Source organism: Ixodes scapularis, unplaced genomic scaffold, assembly GCF_016920785.2.
Source record: "Ixodes scapularis isolate PalLabHiFi unplaced genomic scaffold, ASM1692078v2 PGA_scaffold12__126_contigs__length_90152505, whole genome shotgun sequence".
NCBI classification, from domain to species: domain Eukaryota; kingdom Metazoa; phylum Arthropoda; class Arachnida; order Ixodida; family Ixodidae; genus Ixodes; species Ixodes scapularis.
In genome coordinates, this window is record NW_024609838.1 from 15,389,357 (window position 1) to 15,412,878 (window position 23,522).

Genomic DNA, 23,522 nt, shown 5'->3' on the forward strand with positions numbered 1-23,522 from the left:
GCCTGTTATGTGGTTGGAGTCCAATGGCCCTCATAAGCCATTTCAAGGGGCAAGCAGAAATTTCCTCCAAACGTTTGTAGGTGACTGATAAACAAACATCTCTATCCACCGAAAAAGATGTGCTCTGCTCTGCTCTCCGCTAGCAAAAAAACATTGACTGCTTTATCGTCGAGAGTGCTGTTGTCCCAGATCAAATCAATCACACCTACAATCACCTGTACTACCAGACTGGTTCAATTTTAGGAGCCGACGATAAGCAAAAAATGTCCATGTACAAAGCCAACACTTTTTATTGTTACACTTCAAAATGTGCACGTGTGCACTCACACCTGCCACAAGTCTTGATGACAAATTGTAAATGCTTCGAAAGTTAAATAATGACAATAATAATAATAATCATATTAAAATAACACTAAAACTCGCTGCACATTCCGTGCAACCTGGTGTAAGTATATTTGCTACCAACAGCGAAATGACCTCCTTACTTCCGTGCATGCAAAACACAATCCTCTTCTTAAAAAAAAAAAAAAAAGAAAAAAAAAGTTATCTGCTATTATAAACGTCTTTCCAGATGCACTCGTCTTCAGGGATGGAGTCTTTGAAATCCTTTGTCGTAGGGAAACAAAAAGAATACTTTGCACAAAAACGTCTTCTAAACAGGAGTTCACAACACCCTTGATAGAAACTGTCTCGTATGCTGTGTGGAGTGTCTCGGTCGTGGCATCTCTTTTTGGCATGGAACGCAGACTTGTCTTCTGTCTACCCTACACTTTGTCAACACCTGTAGCCGCTGCTACGCATCTGATCTTGGCGGTCTTCTCTGCTTGACGAACGCTTTCTGCAATGTCAAAGAAAGAGAAAAATAAGTTTTGTAATAGAGCAGGGTTTTCTAAAAAGGATTGCACTGATGCAAGCTAGCACTGCACTTTTCAGACACGAGTGGCCCAATCTTTAACATCCATACAATGCCATCTTTTTGGGACATTACGTGGAATAAGAAGTTTTGAAGGAGATTTCAAAATTCTAAGTGCATTGTATTCTACGATACCCAGGCAATTACAGACCTCGGAAACATTACGATTATTTGTCAAGAAAGGCAGATTTTGATAATTTTGTGAATGTGGCCTGTAGGATACCATGCAAAGAAACTTCGAGCTGCAGAATAAAAACTATAAGCGTCCGTAAGTTTATTTACTGCATATTGATATTTCATGACTGTCATCGAAAATATTCCCTAGGAGCATTACAATATTTGTTGTTGGATATTTGCAAGGCACTGATGTCCAAGAAAGTAGGGGACGAGCATAAAGGCTGATCATATAGGGTTGACAACTGGGCTCATTTGTAGACCATTGCTAAAAATAAACAGTGCAAAGGACACAGGCCAAAGAATGACCCTCATTAATCTCCTCTTTAGCTGTGCCTTTTGCTCCATTTGCTTTCTATGCGGCTGATTGTTCTAACCCTCTCTAGTTGAAGTTCTCTGTGCTGGGTGGTATACAGGGTGTCCCTGTAAAGAAAATTTACAGGGTTTTTTTCACCGCAAACACAAACTATGCATTGCTGAACGCTCATTCGGTGCTCGGAGGTAGCACTAGAGGTTCGAGCCAGATACCAAAAATTCAGCACATACAAATATTTTACTGAAAAGTTATAAATGATTTTCTGAAGATGTTAATGGGAAAATGATGGTCGACGGAGCTCTCGAATACATGGAGCTTTATGGCACCGAAAACCGAAAACGGGCAAAAATGGGCCCCATTTTCCCAATGAAATTTTCAGCAGATGACTTGTAACATTTAAATAAAACATTGGTTTGTGCCGAAACTTTGGCATCTGGTTCTGACCTCTAGCACTACCTTTTCGGCTGAGATTGAGTGTTTGGTCGTACATAGTTTATTTTTGCGGTGAAAAAAAGCCTGTAAATTTTGTTTTGGAACACGCTGTACTGGGTGGTCTTTGGGAGGATGCCACAGGCGATGGTGGCCAACAGATGGCGATTTCTTCTGCGGCTATAGTCTCTTGTAGTACTTTAAAAAAGCAGGATAAGCCTGTTCCACAAAGCCCTCCCCTCTTTCCACTTAGGCAGACCAAGGACTGCAGAGGAGAGCCAATTATGACGAGCAGAGAGCTTTGCACAAGGTGCTTCTCCTGCAACGACTATAAAAAAGATGTTGCATGCAAAAGGTAATCAGTAAATAAGAGGACACTCAATGCAGATGCTAAAGAATAAGATTACAGGAGGACGCTTAAGCTTTGCCTTTAAGAGTGGAACGCGATAGCTTAACATGTAAACTTTTCTTGTTCCCAAGCATGCCTGCGCAGCCTAGTAGGTAGCGTGTCTGGCTTATAACCTAAGGTTCGTGGGTTCGAATCCTGCCTCCGCCTAAAATTTTCCAAATTTTTATAAAGTGAAACGATTTGAGAAATGTGGCGACATTTAAATTGCATTACATGTCACGTTTTATCCACTTTCATTCCACACGTGACGTCGTGGGATATCCGAAATTCCTGCGCATGCCATGTGGCTATGACATCATGACCCTATCGACCCAATCAGGAGTTTCCAGTCCCAACGACACCGAGTTTCCTGCGACACAAGCTCCTAGACGCTATTGCGTTAAAAGTGAAACCAGGAGCCTCCAAGTCCCACGTCAGGAGTTTGGTTCCTTGAACGACGGCCCAAATGTATGAGGCGGTCGGTCGCAAACCGGCAAGTAAGCGGTGTGCGCTGTGCCTACCTCGTCATAGGTTGCCCACGGAAGCACGAACACAAGCTTCCAAAAGATTACAATGCCGTGCCAGAAGCGTTCAAGCAGCGAAGAGTGACGTCGGGCGACGGTCAGAAGACTACTTGCAGTGGCGAGAAAAACAAAACAAAAACAAATGTATTTCCAGCTGGAATTGAGCTTTATTTTAATTTGCAGCTTCAACTGTTCGTTAGAAGTTCAACGTAGTGCAAAGCGGAGGTAATTTGACCGAGCCACGACAGACATTTGCGTGAGGCACGATTTCCACAGATCGCCCTAAACAAAAGTGTTCCGAGGGAGCGCCAAGTTTAGGAACCTTGCACTAAGCTACCGTTGTGCGTTACGTTGCGAGTCTCTCCCGCTTAGCTGCATCAACCTCTTGCCAATTCATCCAGGCAGATGTATCCTTCTATTTTGATGCTTTTGAGCAGTGGTCGGCAACCAGCGGCCCGCGGGCCGAATCCGGCCCGCGAGGTAGTATCATACGGCCCTCAGCCTCCCGGTAACCCCCCCTCCCCCCCTACGCAGTCAGCTAAAGAAACAAAAAAAAATAATAATAATGAAGTTGACTAATTCGCTGCCCGTCTGCGAGCAGACTTTTTCACGAATGAAGTGCATAAAATCCAACTTCCGCTCACGAATGACTGACGAGAACCTCCACAATGTTTTGCGACTCGCAGTTAGCAGCTTGAATGTGGATGTTCGTAGTTTGGCGAGCGCAGTTCAGCACCAAAAGTGTCACTGAGACGAGTCTCTAGGGTTTCGTGGAAATGTTGTATCTCATGTTCTTTGTCGTGAAATAAAGAAACTGTTAATTTTCGATTTATGTACGTCAATGTAAGTTCTTGCAAGTGCTTTTTTTTTTTTTTTATCCCCCCCCCCCCCCCCCCCCCCCCGCTTGCCGTCCGGCCCGTTCCGCCTTGGCTTAGCAGTGACTCGGCCCGCTTCGCCAAAAGATTGCCGACCACTGCTTTTGAGGGTTAATGCGCCTTTGAAATTGTTGCCTGCAGAAAGGCCCGCCGTACACACCTAGACCCCGCAGATTCTAAAATCGTCAAACTTTAGGGGTCGATGGCAACCAGGTGTCTTACATTTCGGTCGTTCAGTGACCGTACTCGCACCAAAGCTGTACATAATTTCATGTGCCGGTCGTTCAATTGCACGTCCCTATAAGAGTTGCATTGCAAGCTCGTCGTCAATTAAAATGGGGAATGATAACAAAACTACAATCTATGATCCCATTTCTGCTTCGACAGCCGCAGGACGACAACTCACCGTTTCCGCTTGTGGTCGCCGATGCTCTCTTTGCCGGAGTCGTCGTCGTCGGAACTCGAGCAGCACGAGGAGCCTGACGACGACGAACTCGAGCCTGACGAAGAGTCCGAGGCGACTCCAGACTCGCGAGATACATCCACTTGGTCTGCCACCGCAGCCAGCTCTGGCCTGTGCTCCTGCAAGAACACAGAGTCAAAGGACAGTCGTTAGTAGTATGCACTACTGGTTATCTGTCCAGAGTACACAAACAACAACAAAACGAGAAAGAAGGGGAGGTCAGTGCACGAAAGAATAGCTTTAAAAGAAAGTTATGAGTGGTACTGGAGAGTTACTCTCAAATGATAATAGTATTACTACTAAAGGCCCATTCACACACTTGCATCCGCTTACGACTGTGTTCATTAAAACTTCTTGTGATCTCTTACGATAAGAGAACTCTCGTCGTAAGAAAATGCAAGTGTGTGAGTTGGCGTTGACCATAAGAAAGCACACGAAAGTCTGGCGGGAATCTTGAATTCATCAGAGCTAGAGCGCATTTTTTTTTTCTCTGCATCTTTCGTCCTTTTGAGGACAAAATCACATGGTCCTCTAATTAATTTCACGCACTCCCAAGTAACCTAAAGATGTGGCCATGCTCAACTCACAGCGTGTTGACATGCATCCCATGTCAGCACGCTGTGAGCGACCCCACGAAAGGCTCCCTGGCCTCAGGCTACACGACTGTGCATTCTCCCTGTCGCAGCAAGAAAAAAAGAGGCAGAGAGAGAGCAACTTGGCAACGTTTCGAAAAGACTCTGCAATTCCACATACGACGGTTTGATCAACAGATCAAAATACAGCTGCAATTAATTTTCTTCGAGTTGATGAATGAAAAAGGCCAACTGCAGGATAGTTGCTCGTCAGTGATTTTAGTGAAGCTGCTGTTGTATTGGCAACTTTGTACCTGAATGCCAAAGCGTCTTCCATGCCGGTTACCCTCACGGCCTGGTGGCAGTGAATATAGGGTATCACAAAAGAAAATTTACACAGTCTTTTTTACCGCAAAAATAAACTAGGCATCGCCGAAAGCTCATTTTCCGCCCAAAGGTAGCGGTAGATATCACAACCAGATGCCAAAGTTTCAGCCTGATCCGATAACTTCATCAAGTTATAAAAAATTTTCTAAAAATTTCAATGGGAAAATGGCGGCCGACAGAGTTTTCAAACACATGGGGCTCTATGGCACCAGAAACCGAAAACGGGCAAAAATGGGCTCCATTTTCCCATTTAAATTTTCAGTAAATCACTTATAACTTTTGATTAAGTTATCGGATCGAACTGAAACTTTGGCATCTGGTTGTGACCTCTAGCTCTACCTTTGGGCAGAGAACGAGCGTTCGGCGATGCCTAGTTTCTTTTTGCGGTAAAAAAGACAGTGTAAATTTTCTTTTGTGACACCCTGTAGAGTATTTTTAAAAAGCCTCTTGGGTTAGGTGGTGTAAGCTACTGCCCGTTACAGAGTTTATGGCCATTAACATTCATCCATCCATCTGTAAAGAAAGAGGGAGCAAGTACCGACCTTGAGGGAGGCATACCACTTGCGTGAGAGCTTGGGCCGGCCCCGGACGGTCTTGTGCCAGACGATAGGGAAGTTTGTGCGGCTGCAGAAGTTCTGTGTCACGGCTATCGTGTGGTCCAGGTTCACCACCACGTGCCACCAGCCGCCCGGCACAAACACCACCTCCCCGGGCTTCTGCACCAGTTCCAGCTGCACAGACACACAACCTGAGATCCTGGCAACTATGATACTACGGAGGTCCCACATGAGTTTAGTAAAAAAAACTAGGGGTGTTCGAATAGTGGACCTAGAGCTTGAACACAAGCACAAAACGAATACGGTGGAACCCTGATTTTACGACTTTCGTGGGACCGTGTGAAATAGTCGTATGATCCAAAAAAACTATGATTACGGATACAGTGATTGGCCTCGCGTGAAAAGGACAGGCAGAGGTTTAAATGATGTCTAAGCTAATAATCTGCTCTCCTATCACCAATGGTGTCCGTTTCGGCGAGACATTGTTCGCCAGCGCGCACAATCACGACAATGGAATCCTTGTCGCTTTTCACACTTTCCGAAAGAGGGAATGGCAGGAACCAGCGGAAGCGTGCTCAATGCTGCGAGAAGCAACAAGTTGGAGAGGGTGGCGTGCAGAAGACAGCGAGGGTAAACAAGAGACGAGAGAACAATGGAGTGAGCGGAGCAAGGACGTGACGCAAAAACGCTGAGGCATTTCACAACCCGGGGAGAAGGGAAAGCGGTCTCCTGCTCCCTTCCGGCACTGTGGCTACCTTGGGTTGCCAACGGCGTGTCTTTGGACCCTCTGAAACAGCGCGCCAAACTCTTCTGCATTGCCGCGCTGCCGCCGTCATTGCACGTTTCCCGCCGGAATGTCGGATGACGCGTAGAATCATGCATTGTGTAAACCAAACTTTTAATACATTATTTCTATGGTGAGTTCGTCGGGACCAGGCAAATTTGTCATAAATTGCAGGATGTCGCATAAACTGGGGACGCATAATCGAGGTTCCACTATAGCGTCATCGGCCAAATACTTTTTAATTGAATATCGAATAGTATTTTCTAGTCTTTCACTGCCGTGCACCGTGGTTAAACAAAAATTCTGCTGAATTCATGAAAGTTGTTTCCAATGTTTCCAACCCTCCACTTCTAAGCTCAGCTAATTTTAAAATAATTATACTCATGAACTGTGACATTTAAATGACAAATTTGTCACAGCTATCCTAATCGAGGGGATTTATAAATCTGCTTGCTATATACAAATATTCTTTCTTCTTTTTCAAATTTTACAAAAAAAAAAAAGAAAACAAGAATGAATAATGAACAGGGCTGTCAAGGCATCGCTGCCTAACATACTTTTGCATAATCGTGGCGAGTTATCCCCATTGAGTGCGCTTCTCGCCGAGCACCTGTGCGCCGTAGGGAAGCAATACTCGCAGAGCCAGCGAGCTTCGGTGTTGCTTTCCCGCAGTGCACAGGTGCTCTGCGAGAAGTGCACTCAACGGGAAAAACCCGCCGCGATCAACACTTCGAAAAGTATGAATATCACAGTTCACCTTGAAGTGAATACAGAATAGTGCATTATTCAGAACTACTATTTGAATATTTGCACAACACTAGTAAAAGTTTTATTCAGAGTTCTATTCCGGGATGATGCTTTATGGCCAGATTGTTTAGCTACATAGTTAATTCAAGGCTCATACCGGTGAGACGCACCTTAACCCGGGAGTAAATGAAAGGCCAAGTGACACAGTACATAATCCCTTTGAAGAAAAGATTACATAAAATAAATTTCCCTCGTCTCATTAAAGCTGCACCAAAATACACTCCGTTCTGTCGTAACTTGGCAGATCAGAGCCTTTGGCCCGGGCGAGCTAATGTTAGCATTCAAACAAAATGTGCGGAAGTGCCACAGAGAAGATGCCTCCAGCGGGGTTTTGTCACATGCCCCATCCCGGTCTGTACAACGCTTCCTAGGTAACAAAGCAGTAGTGCTGAAAACTTTCGCCGTCACCTAAAGGCCGACGTAGGGCACAGATCAGACACGCAAGCTGCATCAGCATTTCGCTGAAACTCGCGTCCAACCAGCCAAATGTCAATCCTTTTTAGGCCACGCCGAAAATTCGGCACCGAGCTTTGTCGTCTAAGAAGTACTGGGCCGTAGCTCCGGCCGTTTGTCATGTTATGCCGAGACGGAGTATAGGTCTGGCATCCAGTCGCGGTGTGCGCGGGCGGGTAGAGTGGAGGGGGTGTCCTCTCACAGGCTTGCAGTCCTGGGGCCAGGAGGGCTGCTGGGTCTTGGGGTAGACCATCCGGAACCAGGTGATGGCCTCGTCCCCCTGCTTGCCCCCGTCTTCGGGCCGCAGCTTGAGCATCTCTTTGGGAGTGTGGGTCGGGAAGAGGCACCACCTGCGGATGCGAGAGCAGCCGTCAGACGCCCACACCACGGTTTGTCTCGTTCTGTGCGACTCAAACTTCAACTGTTTCCAGCAAAAATTTTTTTAAAAAAGCGGAAATTATTGCCAGTTAATTACATGCACCCAAGACTTCCCTTACCCTCTTTTTCTTGGTCGCTCGCAACGATGACACGGAATCTTCGAGAAGCAATTATACCTGCATGCCCTGCAGCAATTCTTATGAAGAAATGTCATCTATTCTACATTAATGAAGATTACGTGCATTTGTAAATGAAAATAACGGAATCCACGAAACACACTTTAACTTTGTTACTGAAAAAACAGCGCACTTCTCCACGGTATCATCTAGAAAAAACACACGTCGGACATTACCATCTAGTAACTCCATCGAAACGTTTATGAAATGGGTCAGCATGGTTCGACACACCGGGTCCCCGAAATCTACTAGCTCTCATGGACGACGCGCGACACCATCAATGGCACGGACAACGCCGAGCCATCACGTTGAAGATGCTGCTACGCCTTGCATTTTACGGCCAAACCTACGGGTGGCACCAGCAGCGCGCTGCACTCATAGTCTCGCGTGAGATCACGATCGTTCGTACCATGTGATAACCCAAACCTTGGACATTGTGAGACCACCACTGCCCATTGAAGCACAAGTTTCGATTTTTCAACGCATCTAAAGCAAGATCGCACAAACAATTTCTCGTTTTTCACGAAACAGACGACGAAAAACCTGTTGATGAGAATTAAGTCCCGGAACTTTTAGAACCGAGCGTGGTTATAAGGGCTTGTACCTCTTGTGGCCGTGCACTAGGGCGTTCCAAGCGCTGGTGCCCAGGGGGTCAATGTGGATGCCCGTGCCAGACCGAGCGGGGCCCATGACGAACCAGCGGTACGGGGGACGCTTCTCCTCCCCGGAGTAGCGGAACAGGTCGTCCGCAAAGTACGTCGGCACCTGGTAGTCCTCCAGCAGCTTCTTACGCCGGGGGTGCTGGAACAACATGCGCCGTCTAAGCTAAGGCAACGGCGCAAACGCGCACCCTTGGCCCAGCCCAACGAAAGGTTGGCTGCAGTCCCATAGCGCGATCATTGGATTACCTGGCCTAGAATCTTTTCGTCAGGGTATGGGGAAGCGTTCCCCAAAGACAAATCGAAGCTCCGGAGTTGTGCTGCCGAGGTTAGTTTGAACTGGGCAGCGACTTGAGTCTCCCAGCCCTGGTTCTAAATTTTAACTGCTAATATTTATCTAACTGTACACATACAAAATGAATATAAAATGATTTGAAAAAAACAACTTTTAACGCTAGTGTTTTTAAAAAAAATTTTATCAGCGCGGCAGACGCGTTTTTTCGCAACCGGGATTTGCACCCTCCGCACTACGGATCGCGGAGGAAAATAAGAAAATCATTCAACCCTCCTTCGACTTCAGTCAGATAACCTCTGCGTGCTTACCTTCACATTCCCAACGTCCGATTTTTCCATTACTGCCATTAAACCGCAGCACCTTTACTAAATCAGTCGCGCAACTATAACCGAGGCAACACCGCCCACCGGCCAGTGCGTGAAGTACCGAAACACAACGCCCGTACTTACTGCAACGTGCAGCGCAACCAGGTGTGGACCGCCGACTAAAGCATTACGCATTGAAATGGGGATTAGGAAACACTTGGTTGGAGACAGAAGTACGTTGGGCGGATACAAGCACCGAGGGCGGCTAAACTTTGCCAAAAAAAGTTGTCGGGTTGAAAATGGCAGCGATGGAGGGCTGACAATGTGGGGAGAAAGAGGGTGACGACCTCACCTCTCCGAAGCTGCTGTCAAAGATGTAGAGGGGGCTGTCGTCCCGGTTATGCTCCATGTAGTACACAAAGTACTTCATCTTGAGCTTCACGCTGTAGCCGTCATTGTCCTCCCCGCACTTGAACTTCTGGTTGCGGTACTTCCTAGCCAGCCGCTGCTTTGAAAGAAAGGAGTGACGATGACGATTGAGGTTCCAATGGCACAAGACCACCAAAGGCTGCACTGTTCCCCGGTCGAATCAACATAGGGGGATATAAAAAAAACACAAACTTGTTTAAATAAGCAGAAAGAGTGTGCTGCTAAAAGGAACCCTGAAACCATTTTCAGGGTTAGCTTAGCTTTACGTGGAAGAAGCTCTTCACATTCAAAAAGCATGAAACAAATATTGGCTTCAGTTTTCTAAGCATAGTTTTTATAAGAAAAAAAATGAATTAATTCAGGATGCTAAAATATCTATGTGGTGTCCCAAATCACATAATGTCAAAGCGTCACATGACACCCTGACAAGGTCATATAGGCAATATAGCCCCACAGGAGCTATACTGCTTGTATGACCCTATGGGGCCATTTTGCTTAGCTGCGGACATGATGACAGAATTACCTGTGAGCACATGTTCAAGGCATGTTTGCTTCATACATGCGTAAGCTTCGAACGCGTAACAGAGCCTCTGACGAGGTCCACTCACGGGCAGGTTCCACTTGTACTGGGCCTTCCAGTTGTCGGTGGCGCCCTGGATGACGACGGGCTTGTACAGCTTCTCGAACTTCTCGACAAACTCGTCCATGGGCACGCGGCTGACGTGGATGCGCTCCACGTCGTCCCTAAGCGACGCCATGTCCAGGTCAAAGTTGTCTGCGTAGCCCAGCTTGGTCCAGCCGTCACCATCCTTCTCCACCAGCTCTGAAACACGCAGTGAAGACGACTCGAACAAGATGCTAACAAAGAAAAGTGTCAAGTGAAAGGGATGACAAAACAATAATCGGTTAGAATTTCAGCGAAGTCAGCGACAACTTAAGAAACGCACGGCGTGGCTATTACGCCCAGGTCTCTTTCTTCGGCTAATGCCGTAACCTCGTCGGCCGTAGAACGACAAGAAACTTGCCGCGCCTTGAGTCTCCCCAGTGGTCGGTGACCATTGGGAAGGAGATCCAACTGCTGCGCCCCGAGCGGCCAACTTTAGAACTACACCCACGGGGACAACAACAACGACAATGTATCGCTACGCTGACGTGGCCGAACGACATTCTCCCATCGTCCGAGAAGGGGCCCTTTTGTAGCCACTCTGGCCTGCGTGAACAATGTTGTGAATAATTGTTGCACCTGCTTGGCATAAAGGCCCAAGTGGGTCAAGTTTGCATCCTCTGACAACTGCTTTCCGGACAGATCCGGCCTGTCGCGTCCCGCCAACGCCACGTCGTTTATTGTCGACACATTTTTTTATGTTAAACTGTGCCCCGCGCTTCGTCGAGGAAGATGACGTAAAGAACCAAGTCCACGAGCCTTGCGTCAGGTAAACACCAATTCCAAAGAAATCAAGCTGGACAAAATGCCCCATATAGCTCGATCTCCTCTTCAATAACTGCACATTGCATGATGAAACAGGGTATTTTTGTCTAGATTTTCTGCAATGTGTTTGGTAAAGCGAATGCACGCCTTATATATTGTGAATATCGCCGATTATGTTTAGCAGTGTTTAGCGAAATCGAGAAAAAAACGTTTCAATGCCCCTTAAAACTACCGAATATACAAGAAGAAAAAACACAGAAGCAATTGAGTACATTACTAAACCCTCCACCCTGGGAAGTATGTGAGGAAAGTAGCCAGTAACAAGTAGTAACTGGTTGTTTTTTAGTAAAATCTTCTCAACCAGCCATTAAACTCTCTCTTACAGTTGGCTCGTTCGATTTAACTGCACTGGTGCAGAAAAGTGTAGGGCACTGTGCTTCCGGTACGTGCATTGAGATACAACTAGAAGTACACCACACTACACTTTCTACACCAGTATAGGAGTTGCTGGTAAATCGAAAGAGCCTAGTGGTCACCTGTAAATGCGAAAAAGCTTTGGGAGCGTGTATTTTACATGCTCATCTGCAACCTTCTTTCATAAAATGGCCCGAAACTGTTTCATTGTGTGCCAGCAAATAAAGTTTGAAGCAATGTACACTTCACGTTGGTCAAACAAACATAGCTTTGGTGGAACTTAACAAAGCACAGCAAAAATGAAAGGTTGCACCATTCAAATGTTACAGTCCCTTCCTTCGAAACGTCCAAACGACAGGATGCGTTTGCTCATACAACACAGAAAACCAACATGGCACAGAAAAAAACAATAGGAAGCCCAGTTTGTCAGAGAGGTGAACTGCGTTGCTAAAAGTGTATTGCAGCAGAACAGCAGGAGGCACATCTATTTTTAGAAATACAGCATAATGCAGTGCGTTTAGCATTAAAGGGACACTGACACTCCACAAAAACATTTTACCAGGCGATTTAATATGGTCTCAAGAGACTACTTAATCAATATTTTTCTACAGGGTCACATATATTGTTAATAAAGCAAACAAAGAACAACTGCTCGAAACCGAAACACGAGCAACAAGGCGGGAAGTCATTGGATCACTTTCTTTTTTTTTTTCTCCGCTTCTCAGGCATGTGAAGAAGATGACGAAGTTGCGTGCACCGTTTGTTCTGCGATTGTTTCGCACTGAGATCCCTTCCGGATATTCCATACTTTAAGATTGATTGGCCGGTACCCCAAACGACAGTTCCAAAGTAGTGGCCCCACGTCCGTCGCAACATTGATCCATTGTGCGCCACCGTATTGAGAATGACGTGTACTTGTACTTCATGTGATCTGTGCAACATTTTTCTATCACTGTATTTGCAGCTTCTAGGAGGCCACAAAATAGGGGTTTGTATTCTCCTCTATTTTTAATATTACACATAATTTATTGAACACCATGTGAGACTAGAAAAGAGAGTGAGCGCGACTGAAACCGGCCAATTCTTGACCGTTTGTTTCCGGGTGGAAAGAAAACCAATGTCGATCCACAAATTGTGTTCTGGGTAGTTGGACTCTTATAGAGGCTTGTCCAAATAAAAACCTCGGCAAGCATGAATACTCTGTCAGAGTCCTTTTAGTGCACTAATGTAAAGACAAGAAACCACGTCAAGACTAGGCCGTAATAAGCATTTTGACAAAACAATGCCAGTGTAAGAAGAATAACTACACCATGCAGCTTTTTGCTGACAGTGTTCTATACCTACCGTTCCGTCGGCCGCATTCAAAGATCAAACAAGCAGCTGCACAGAGTCAAAACAGAAACAACCAGAAGCATGAAACACAGTGCTACCGCCGGTTCTGCGCATCAATGGCATTGTTCGACAAAGCAAGCTGTCTAGAACGTTATATTCCACATTATACATGTTGTATACAAATCTTTGTCTATTTCCAATAAAATGTAGAAGTCGCTGGCACTTTACAAGCATATAGTTTGTGGAGAATAACATCCTCAATGACTTGTGAGCAAGCTGAGGCAAGGCGGGGGGTCACAAGGTATTTGGAAACACATCTAAAAGAATCAATCTGGATAAATATGGTAACCAATCCCATTTTCGTCGGCCTGACGCTTTCGAAGACTAGATCAGATTGGAATCATGGAATATCAAGTTAGATTTTGTGAAAGTGACCGTGCAGAGGAAAATCTCAAACCAAGACTAATTCTCAGCACTTTATTGGTGTTACAAAATGCATTAAATGAGCTATGAAATGAAAAGTTACTGGTATGCAGGCTTCTGGTATGCAGAAGCTCTGGAAGCGCTATATCCAAATGGTGACCGTAGGTATGAAAACATTTCTAGACGATTAGTGCAGGCACTCTTTTACCAATGTTAAATTTCGGACAGAACATATTTTTGGACACCTTTCACGGAAAAGGTCCACACATTTCCGTTTGCAATAGAAATGCCACCTCAGGTCATTACAGCTGTAAAAATGTTTACTCGCGAAAATGTTCTGCAGTAATGCAAGTGTTAAGGTATAAATAAATGTATTTTCCTGGGTTAATGACTTCAACAAACACCTACAACTTGCTTCCGGAAATACAGAGAAAAACTCAAATCGGCATGAAATTGCTCGGTGTGAGGCGTCCATGTTTAGCGTACCGCAAATGAGATTTAAAAAAAGAATGACATATAACAATTAACAAACACTGAGAATTAAAATAACACGTAAATACGACAAACAACTCTAGCTAACAAATACAAAAAAAAAAATCCCCACTTAGGCGTGTCCGCAATCAACCTCTCTTCCGAGTATCAAGGGATATAATAATGTCCAAATAAAATTAACGAGACAGTCAGTCCTGTTTCAGTGACACGAAGTTGACTTAAATATCGATGTATTGCTATTACATGGCCTCAGTCTAGGATACAACACCGGGACAATTAGTGCTACGCATTAGTAAACCTCAATACCACGACAAAGGATGAAACAGCATACCGTAGAAGCGATCGGAGCGGCCCATGCACCCACTGCTGCACCTCGGAATAGATCGACAACCAAGAAACCGGGTGTACCACGAATTTCGACCGTATTTCTACAAAACATAACCCGATCGGCGTAGAATTTGACTCGAAGATTTTTCTAACCGACTATGAATCTCGGCGTGGTTTTTTTAAACACGGAGATGACGTCTTTCTGTCCTCTTCCCAACACGATCGACAGCTCTGAATGTCTTTTTTTAAATTGAGATTAAATTCTGTCAAAGCGGTGAGATGGGTTGAAGTAAAAAAGACCGAAATATCGAGAGAAAAAAGAAAGAAAAGACCCACCCGGTCGTGCCTTGAGTTTTGCGTCGATGATGCGCTTCACGGCTCGTCTTTCTAGCTTGAGAGAATCGCTATCCATTCTTTGGCACAAACTAAATGCATCAGGCTATTATGCCATCGCCGCAGAAGCACCGTTTGAATGGGACAGACACCGAAAGAAAAAGAAAAAAGTGGAAACCACGCAGAAAGCTTCGTCCCGACGCCACTTTTTCAGTTGGAGCGTAACCAGCGTTGGAGCTTTTCAATCTTTCTGGCCTTTCTGGCCGTTGTTCCCCTGGCGTCAGAAAAGTGAAAATGGACAAACGTTTAATAATAATTTAAAACAATCCAGCATTTTAACCTTTCCTTGCGAGTTTATTACGCGAGTTTTAGCGCTTCTATAAACATCACGTAATACTTCCGCAATATTAAACTGGCTTTAACAACTTCCGAGACTGCCACCGGCGCGATCAGTCGCTTCGCTGTGGACATCGTATGATGGCGGTGCTCGGCCGATTTCGCGCGTAAAACAATTTGTGAAGGAAGCGAATCGTTCCTCAGATAAATAATAATTTCGATCAAGTTCAACCCGTGTGCGCCTCCCATGCCCGCCCAAGAATGCGTCGCTGTTTCGCCCCGAGTCAGGTCGCCAAACGGAGGTGCATCCAAGACTACGATGACGCGGACGAAGAGCCCCGACTCCTGCATGACTGCTGCCGCAGCAGCTCTCAGCTGAGCCAACACGAAGCATTCATCCGCTCGCTCCTCTCCAAACCCTACAAGGTTCCCATCCCAAACTACGTGCCGAGCCTCCAGAGCCGATCGCTGGGCCTCAAACGAACCTCAGGTCCGCGACCTTTGCACGATCCGGACGAGGAGAATGCGCTCGTTCTGTACGCGCCTCCCCCGCTCTCGAACCACGAACAGATATCGACCACGAGTCGCTTAGTGCACGTTGTTGTCGACCCGGTTCTCACGCAAGTGCTTCGACCTCATCAGCGGGAGGGCGTCAAGTTCATGTGGGACTGTGTCACCGGGAAACAGATCGAAGGCAGCTACGGTTGCATCATGGCCGATGAGATGGGACTGGGCAAGACGCTTCAGTGCATCACCCTCCTCTGGACCCTGCTCCGACAGAGTCCGGAGTTCGCGACGCCAACCATCACCAAGGCAGTCATCGTGACGCCGAGTAGCCTTGTTAAGAACTGGCATAACGAATTGTCGAAATGGCTCGGGGATAGGGTGAGATCGGTGGCGATCGAAAGCGGGAGTAAGACCGAGATCGACGCCCACATTCGAGGCTTCATGGCGGCCTTCGGCCGCCGCGTCTGCACCCCGGTCTTGATCCTGTCGTACGAGACATTCCGACTTCACGCCAGCGCGCTGCAGAGCGGCGAAGTGGGCTGCGTCATCTGCGACGAAGGGCACCGGCTCAAAAACTGCGAGAACCAGACGTACCACGCACTCAACGGACTCCGGACCAAGCGCCGCATCCTGCTGTCCGGCACTCCGATCCAGAACGACCTGCTGGAGTACTTCAGCCTGATCCACTTCGTGAATGCCGGCATACTGGGCACGGCGCAGGAGTTCAAGCGCAAGTTCGAGCTGCCCATCCTCAAGAGCCGGGACTCGTGCTCGAGCGACGCCGAGAGGGCCAGGGGACAGGAGCGGCTCGAGGAACTGATCACCATCGTGAACCGGTGCCTGATCCGTCGCACCAACGCGCTGCTGTCCAGGTACCTTCCGGTGAAGACGGAACACATCGTCTGCTGCGCCATGACGTCGATCCAGCGGGAATGGTACGACAGGCTGGCGTCTATGAGGGGCGGCACGCCGCTGGCGACCATCACGCTCCTCAAGAAGCTGTGCAATCATCCGTCGCTGGTGCGGGAGTGCTTCCCGGACAGCGGCCCGACGTTCAAGGCGAGCACGGTGATGCCCGAGCTTTCCGGCAAGCTGAAGGTCCTCGACTGCCTCCTGGCGATAATTCGGAGTACTACGGACGACAAGGTGGTGCTCATCTCCAACTACACACAGACGCTGGACGTCTTCGAGCGGCTGTGCAGGGAGCGTGGTTACGGATTCTTTCGGCTGGATGGCAGCATGACCATCAAGAAGCGGGCCAAGATTGTGGCGGCCTTCAATGTGCCCTCAAGTCCGGAGTTTGCATTCATGCTCAGCAGCAAGGCTGGCGGATGCGGCCTCAACCTGATTGGCGCAAACAGGTGTGTCCAACTTGGTCTGGGCCCTTGACCGTAGCCACGGCGAGGTACGCTCGAGAGTGGAATGGTCTTCGTTCAGCTTATTCTTCACGGAGCTTGGCGTTTATCCAATGAAAGGCCTGTGAATTCTTTGCGTCATCTTCTTCTACCCTGCAAAGATTAGGCATGAGTGCTGCGTTCAGCTTGTGTGCTTCGCTGATTATACATGAGCCGCGTTCAGCCATGTCAACCGAGCTTTGCGTCAAAAAATTCCTTTTGTTGTTGTCCCTATAGGTTTAGTTCTTGACTTAGCCGCTAGGAGTATGATGGTCATAACTCCCCCCCCCCCTCCCCCCCCCCCCCCCCCCCTGTGGTGTAATTGGTCGAGCCTCGAATGTTGTTTCAACGTGGATGCGTGAAGATGAAACTGCATGATATGCAGCCGTATGTATGAAGAATAAGCTACAAGGCATATTGAGACTTGATCTAAGAGCTTGTATCCCCGAGACAGAGCTACAAGCAGGACAAACAAGTTTGACATATGTCAGAATCATAACACTTCAGCTGCAGTCATCCCGTGTAGGATTTGTTATTTTTCTAAAGGAACGATTTTAGTGCGATGAAAATTGCTTCTGAGGTCTGCTGCCAGTAGCTCGTTAGATAGATATGTAACACGCTTTGCATTCTTATTTTTAACGCAGACATGTCGTTAGAGTGCAGGCATCGCTGTAATGTTTTTATTTCCGGTTTTGTTGCAATACATAAAATCAAAGTACCATATTCAGAAATGCGAGGCGGCGAAGTCTACGGATCTGGGACTTTTTCTGACGTGTTGGTGCTACTATGGGGCAGCACATTAATTGTGGCTATCCAGGAGGGAAACAATGACTCCTCGAATAAGTGAGTTCCACTCATTGTTTCTTAAAAAAACAGAGAAGCCACAAAAACAGTTTTGTTTTCAGTACCTATTTAAAACACATCCCAAAATGTAAAAAAAAAAAAATTTTTTTTTTTTAGAGATGTTTATTTTTAAATTGAAGCATCTTTCGAAATCACTTATTGAGTCTTGCAATAAATACATTGCACTAAAAGTTTTTTTTTTCAGGCACTTAAAAGAAATGCTTTTTGTAAGTTCAGTGTCTTTTTAAAGGGGTACTCTGGTGATTGTTTTGGGTACCCTAATTATATTTTTTGAGTCCCCTGCGTTCACCCTTTCTGTTATGCTGTTAAGTATCGCAAAATTCATAATAGTTGTTGCGAAATTGGCAAATGAAAATGTTGCAAAAGCCAACATACAAGTTCACCCACACTTTTTATTGCCATGATGTCAGTGAAAGGCCGGCTTGCCACTCAAGCAACCAGTCTAAAAAATAGACTATGCCAAGAACTTATTTCGTGCTGGTGGGTGGGTACTGGAGCAAGCTTCCAAGGTATTCATTTGACACCACAAAACTGCTTGAAATTGGTTGGGAACAAAATCTACAGTCCAAACAGTGAACTGATGCCTTCCACTGGCATCACTTTTTCGTTGTTGCCAGTAGACACTTTCAGTTTGAAAAACACAGGACCAAATTTGTAAATTCAGTAAAGTCGCAAAAAAGAAATATTTTGACCTTATATTTGGGATACTATTTCAGCGTTGTTCATTGATGTGTTTAGCAACTTTTCAGGCAAATCAGGGACCATGAAGGAGTCGCTGGTGATTCAGTTTTCGGGAATCTGTTTCCTTTAGTCTGACTGTCAATCCACACTTGCAGGCTGGTGATGTTTGACCCCGACTGGAACCCGGCCAACGACGCACAGGCCATGGCACGCATCTGGAGGGACGGCCAGAAGAAGCCCTGCTATGTGTACCGCCTGGTGAGCTCTGGGAGCATCGAGGAGAAGATCCTGCAGCGCCAGACCCACAAGAAGGCCCTCAGCAGCTGCGTGGTGGACTCGGAGGAAGACGTGGCCCGGCACTTTAGCGCTGCCGACCTCAGGGACCTCTTCAGGTAGGTGGCACAAGCTACTGCCCGTTATAAAGGGTACAGTCGTTAACATCTATCCGTCCATAGCAAAGTTCCCCACTATGATAGTCAAGTTACAAAAAAAAAAAAGTCAGTGATCATACTTGTTCTTCAAATGCCTCTACTGTCGTCACAAGCTTACCACAACTAATTTTTACAACAGAGTAAAGATATGCAAAGCTTGTAATGCTGGCATATGCATTTAGGTATTAAAAATACTAAAAAGAATGAATGTAGCAGCAATTTTTGTTAGTTTAAATGAAGCATCCGCTTAGTGGTAAAGGCAAACACTGTGACATGTAGTTTAAGCACACTCAGCCCATCTCTCAACTTACAATACTGAGTTTGCCACTGCAAGGTCCTGAAATTTCGTGCTGGCTATAGAAGCACCCTTGGTGTTGAGTATGCTTCTGGGATATAAGTTCTTTCTTAGAAAGTCGCTGTATTTGAGCATGCTTGGTACTTTTACAGTGCTTACTGTGCACACTGTCAAAAATGCTCAGATGTTCAAAAGTCATAGGCACTGTGTCATATCCTTGCAAGTGTTTCAAGTGCAGTGATGTGATTGCTGCGCCATTTGCGCCAAACTGCGCCAAAGAGCTAACCCTGCTACATCCTGCTACATTTTGCCAAAATATGGGCAATCTGCGCCAAGCCTGCGCCAAAACACCAATTTCGGTCACCTTTCAAAACCGAAACTACACTGAGCACCGTAATTGAGCATGCCTGTGTTGTGTGGTGCAAGCGGCCACCCGACACAGAGTACCGTGCATCCTGTCTTGTATGGTTTTCCCGCCGTCTCACGTCTCGCGCTCTCGTGGGTCTCATCTCGGGTTTTTTGTTTAAATATTTTCAACGAAAGACGCGAGTGTGTGCAGACGCTCCGACGCTACCGTGCCGGGTATCTGCCATGCCGTCGTGCTGTGAAATGAAACCACGTTTTTGTCTGGTGGAAATGACTTTGTGAGCTGAAGCACTCGCTCCTGAAAACAATGGCCATGGGAAAACTATATATGGTCCCTGCCTTCCAGTCACCGTGGTCGTGCGACGTCGGGTGTTGCCGTCCCCACGTCGCTGCAGATATGGCGCTTTCTGAAACGAAACTAAGTACGGCTGCATGTTCATCAACATTCCTGTTCTTATTTAAATTATACTTTACTACAAAAATCCCTCTTTACCTCAAAGAGTGCTGTGACGAAGTATTGATTACGTAAGTTTCTCTCGGTGGGCTTCCTTTCGAGAGGGATCCCAATACGTGAAAAATCTGCCGCGAAAGAAAGTTGATGAAGAGGAGAGAGCTAACACAAAGAAGGTAGTGTATGAACGCTGAATCCGCACATCGCGCTTGTTTGTCTCGAGCTCAGTCATTGCACAAAGCGCTCCAAGAACTTTCTGACCCTGGCTCGCGATGTCTTGCATCGACGTGCTCAGGTTCTTTCTTTTTGTGCGTGTTTAGCTTGCACCTGGTTTGGCGGCCTGGCAAGCACGCGCCGCTGGACGTTTTTGTGTCGTCTGCCCGACAGTTACATTTTGTACACAATTTTGGGAATCAGTTGGCGACGGAGCAGAGTGGCATATGGTCTTGGTTTCGATCGAACAGCCGTTGTCTCCGCTCGCGCGACGAAGCACGTGCAACTGCAAGCCTGCCGAAGTCGCCCTCAAGGGAATGCGAACGTGATTGCACGACAGAGGCACCAGCCGGGATGCTTGCAAATCCATTGTTTTACGTTTGCTTACTTTGGCCGAAAATGTGGCACGTCGGGAACCAGTAAAACGGTGGCAAGCGGTTTTTCGGGATTGCTCGGCAATGCCTACAGCACTGTACATTTGTGGGATGTTTTAGCACTAAAACTACAAGCAGCGAGTTCCGTTGCAACAAGACGCATCAGAACCTAACAAAGCACGAAGGGCCCTTCGTTAAAAGGAATATTTTTTTTTCTAAGAATATTTTTCCTCAAAAGTCATTTTTGCTGCTTCTAAACATTGTCCTGGCTGCTTCCAAAAGGCACATTTGCTGCTCCAAAACACTGTTTTGGCTGCTACGAAAGGTGCTCCAAAATGGCTTAGGCCAATCACATCACTGCAAGTGTGAAAGTTTAGAAAGCACCACTCAAACGACTCACCTTTGCTGTATCAGCAATGAATTAGCTCTGTGCTTTATGGTGGAATGGGTATTTAGTTTGTACATAACGTTGGCACTTTTTTTGCTGTTTACTAAGACATAAATACAAGGAGCATTAAACCTTACCATTTAGGCTGGAGCCCTGAATAAGTGCACTCTCTACCACACTGAGTAGTTTTAATGACACTTCAATTTCAAGAGAAATACGGTGAAAACCAAGATTTGTTTGTTGACTGTATTGTTCTCTGCAAAATTGGCTACTGCCTTTTACCCTATTAATATGATAAGAGATGCAAAGTAGTTAGTAAACATACCTTCCATTAAAAGCAACTTTGATTCAGAATCATCCGCACACCATATTGTGTTCCTTCGAGATTAGCATATAATTATGCTTACATTTTGAAACGCGTCTTCCACACCAGGCTCGACAAAGAGGTGCTGAGTTCGACGCACGAGTCGTTGTCCTGCCGGCGCTGCGTGAACGGCATCCAGACCAAGCCACCGCCGGAAGATGCCGACGTCGGCAGCGACCTTTCGCAGTGGCACCACGCGGCCTCCAAGAAGCAGCTGGACGACACCGTGCTACGGCAGTGCTGGGACATGGGTGTCAACTTTGCCTTCAGTCAGAAGTCTCACCGCATCAAAGTCATAGTGCCCTGAGACGTCCGAGACGACAACGGCGGCCGGGTTGGTCGTCGTCATGGTGCGCCCCTTGTTTTGAAGGATGGTCATCAGTTTGTTTCCTGGTGACACTTTTTGTAGGAAAAAAGCCAACAACAAGAACATGACGTATCGCAGTTGTGGTGTGGCACCTGGAGCGTGTCTCTCCGACTGCTCTGTTTAACGCGTCCTCGAATGAGGTCCCTTGATATCCGACCGAGGCCGTCACGAAAGTGTCGTGCGGTTGCTTGTCACAATTTTGCCGGTAGTGCAGGTGTAGAGGCAGGTGCAACAGACGCCTGTCTTGCTGCGACTCGCCGTCGGCTCATCCCTCCACAAAAGCTTCTGCAGCGACGAGTCGGGACGTCGCAACGACAGCAACGCCGGTGTTTGCTCGTCTTTTTCGCCGGAACTCCTGCGACCAACCGCCAGGGCCGCGACATCCGACAGATTGACGCTCCGGCTACTGCAACGCCATTCGTTACCGCTTCGGCACCGCTAAATGCATCACTCGGAGACGCGTTCCAGGAACTGTAGTCGTGGCAGCAAATGCAAGACCGCTGCGTGATATTTAGGCATCGACACTTTGTTGCGTGACGAGTCGGGCACGCCTTTGAACCAGAGATACCCGATGTAGTTTTTGTGGTCATTTTGACATCGTTGGTATTCGTTTCTGGACGGACTGCGCAGAGCCGTCGCCGAGAGTGTGCGCACCAGGCGTCGGCTTCGTGAATCTCTACTGCCTGGGATTGCGTCGTGTTGCCAAATTTTATTAGGTGTCAGTGAGGCTCAGATGTGTGTGTTGGCTTTGTGTCGATACAGATATGTTGTCTCCTTGAACAAGAGCAACATTTGCTTTTACTCTCATGGAATTGATTGCTGGTTAAATAGTCATGACACATCGCAGTCGGTATTTTTCGTGGTGCTGCTACACGTGTATGCTGCCACACGAGGCTTGAACGCCAACCATGTGATTTAGCTTTCGTGGAAGAATTAAATAGTAATAATATACTGGACTTTCGCTATTATTTCCTTTGATGAAATTAGATATTTGAAAACCCAATTTGGTTGGGATAGAAAAAATATATAAATTCTAGAATATTGTGGTGTTGGGTGAAACATAGGTATGATTGAAACAGTTCTGCAGTATTCACCCCCTTTATAGTGCAAGAAACAAAAAACAGACACTTTTCTACAGTGTTGAAACTAGGAATGACATTGCACTATTTAATTTGGAAAACTATTTGCACACCCTTAACTAATTGTGAAATTATTCTTATATGGTAGCTTGTATGACAATGCTAAATCAGCAGTGTTGGATAAAGTACATATAAAAAGTACTCCAAGTAAAGTAAATGAGAGGGTGTGTATTTCAAGAAAAGCAGTAAGTACACCAGGTACAAAGTACTTGAAATGAAGTACTATAAGTACAATGTATCTTCAAAATAGAGTACAAGTACTTCACACAATCTTTCATGATGCTTTACTTCAAGTGGAGTACTGTAAATACAATACTTTCAAAGTAAACTAGAAGTACTTTTTAACAGAATCTCTAATGATGCCCGTTTGGAAATGGCAGCGAATATTGTACAAAGTCAAGTGACTTCAGAGTTGACAGAGCATTATTTTGTGAGACAAATCTATAGACCAACTTTGGGGAATGTACTTCGAAGTCGGGAGTTGTAGTTCCTCCCAAAGTACCAGAAAAAAAATACTTTAAGTAAAGTACAAGTACTTTAAATATACTTAAAATAGTACATTGAGTACTTCCCAACACTGTGAATCAGACGCCTCTCATAAATGTAGCCCAATCAATGTGCAAAATGTCGATTCGAAGGTTTAGATTTGGCTGTACTATGGAAAAAAAGTGGCAACTTTGTTTGCCTGGGAGCCTGCTTCTCCATTAGTGCCGCAAGT

At 46.3% G+C, this 23,522-nt stretch overlaps 2 protein-coding genes across 3 annotated transcripts; one reads left to right on the forward strand and one right to left on the reverse strand.

Annotated features, from left to right (window-relative positions):
* Nucleotides 1-272: 272 nt before the first annotated feature.
* LOC8035002 (bifunctional arginine demethylase and lysyl-hydroxylase JMJD6) lies at nucleotides 273-14,916 on the reverse strand. Of its 2 annotated transcripts, none has more exons than XM_002410880.5 (8): nucleotides 14,638-14,916; nucleotides 10,493-10,707; nucleotides 9,808-9,960; nucleotides 8,801-8,997; nucleotides 7,845-7,992; nucleotides 5,584-5,772; nucleotides 4,026-4,201; nucleotides 273-838 (listed from the first exon to the last, which is right to left on the reverse strand). In XM_002410880.5, exons 1-8 carry the CDS (start codon nucleotides 14,711-14,713, stop codon nucleotides 775-777), a joined length of 1,218 nt encoding a protein of 405 aa, XP_002410925.2. In that variant the 5' UTR covers nucleotides 14,714-14,916; the 3' UTR covers nucleotides 273-774. The 2 variants fall into 2 exon arrangements, with proteins under 2 accessions (XP_002410925.2, XP_029839465.1); XM_029983605.4 differs by having other exon boundaries at nucleotides 9,808-9,963; nucleotides 14,638-14,890.
* On the forward strand, nucleotides 14,894-22,616 carry LOC8035003 (DNA repair and recombination protein RAD54-like). Its single transcript, XM_029983603.4, has 3 exons — nucleotides 14,894-16,838; nucleotides 18,572-18,808; nucleotides 21,368-22,616. Exons 1-3 carry the CDS (start codon nucleotides 15,232-15,234, stop codon nucleotides 21,603-21,605), a joined length of 2,082 nt encoding a protein of 693 aa, XP_029839463.3. The 5' UTR covers nucleotides 14,894-15,231; the 3' UTR covers nucleotides 21,606-22,616.
* The last annotated feature ends 906 nt before the right edge of the window (nucleotides 22,617-23,522 follow it).

Excerpts from the sequence above, each read along its gene's own strand:
- LOC8035002 (XM_029983605.4), bottom strand. The coding sequence starts at position 14,713 with ATGGATAGCGATTCTCTCAAGCTAGAAAGACGAGCCGTGAAGCGCATC. Across the intron at positions 7,993-8,800 it reads CTAGTGCACGGCCACAAGAG|GTGGTGCCTCTTCCCGACCC; the intron begins GTACAAGCCCTT and ends TCGCATCCGCAG. Across the intron at positions 4,202-5,583 it reads AGTGGTATGCCTCCCTCAAG|GAGCACAGGCCAGAGCTGGC; the intron begins GTCGGTACTTGC and ends GTGTTCTTGCAG.
- LOC8035003 (XM_029983603.4), top strand. The coding sequence starts at position 15,232 with ATGCGTCGCTGTTTCGCCCCGAGTCAGGTCGCCAAACGGAGGTGCATC. Across the intron at positions 16,839-18,571 it reads AACCTGATTGGCGCAAACAG|GCTGGTGATGTTTGACCCCG; the intron begins GTGTGTCCAACT and ends CCACACTTGCAG. Across the intron at positions 18,809-21,367 it reads GACCTCAGGGACCTCTTCAG|GCTCGACAAAGAGGTGCTGA; the intron begins GTAGGTGGCACA and ends CTTCCACACCAG.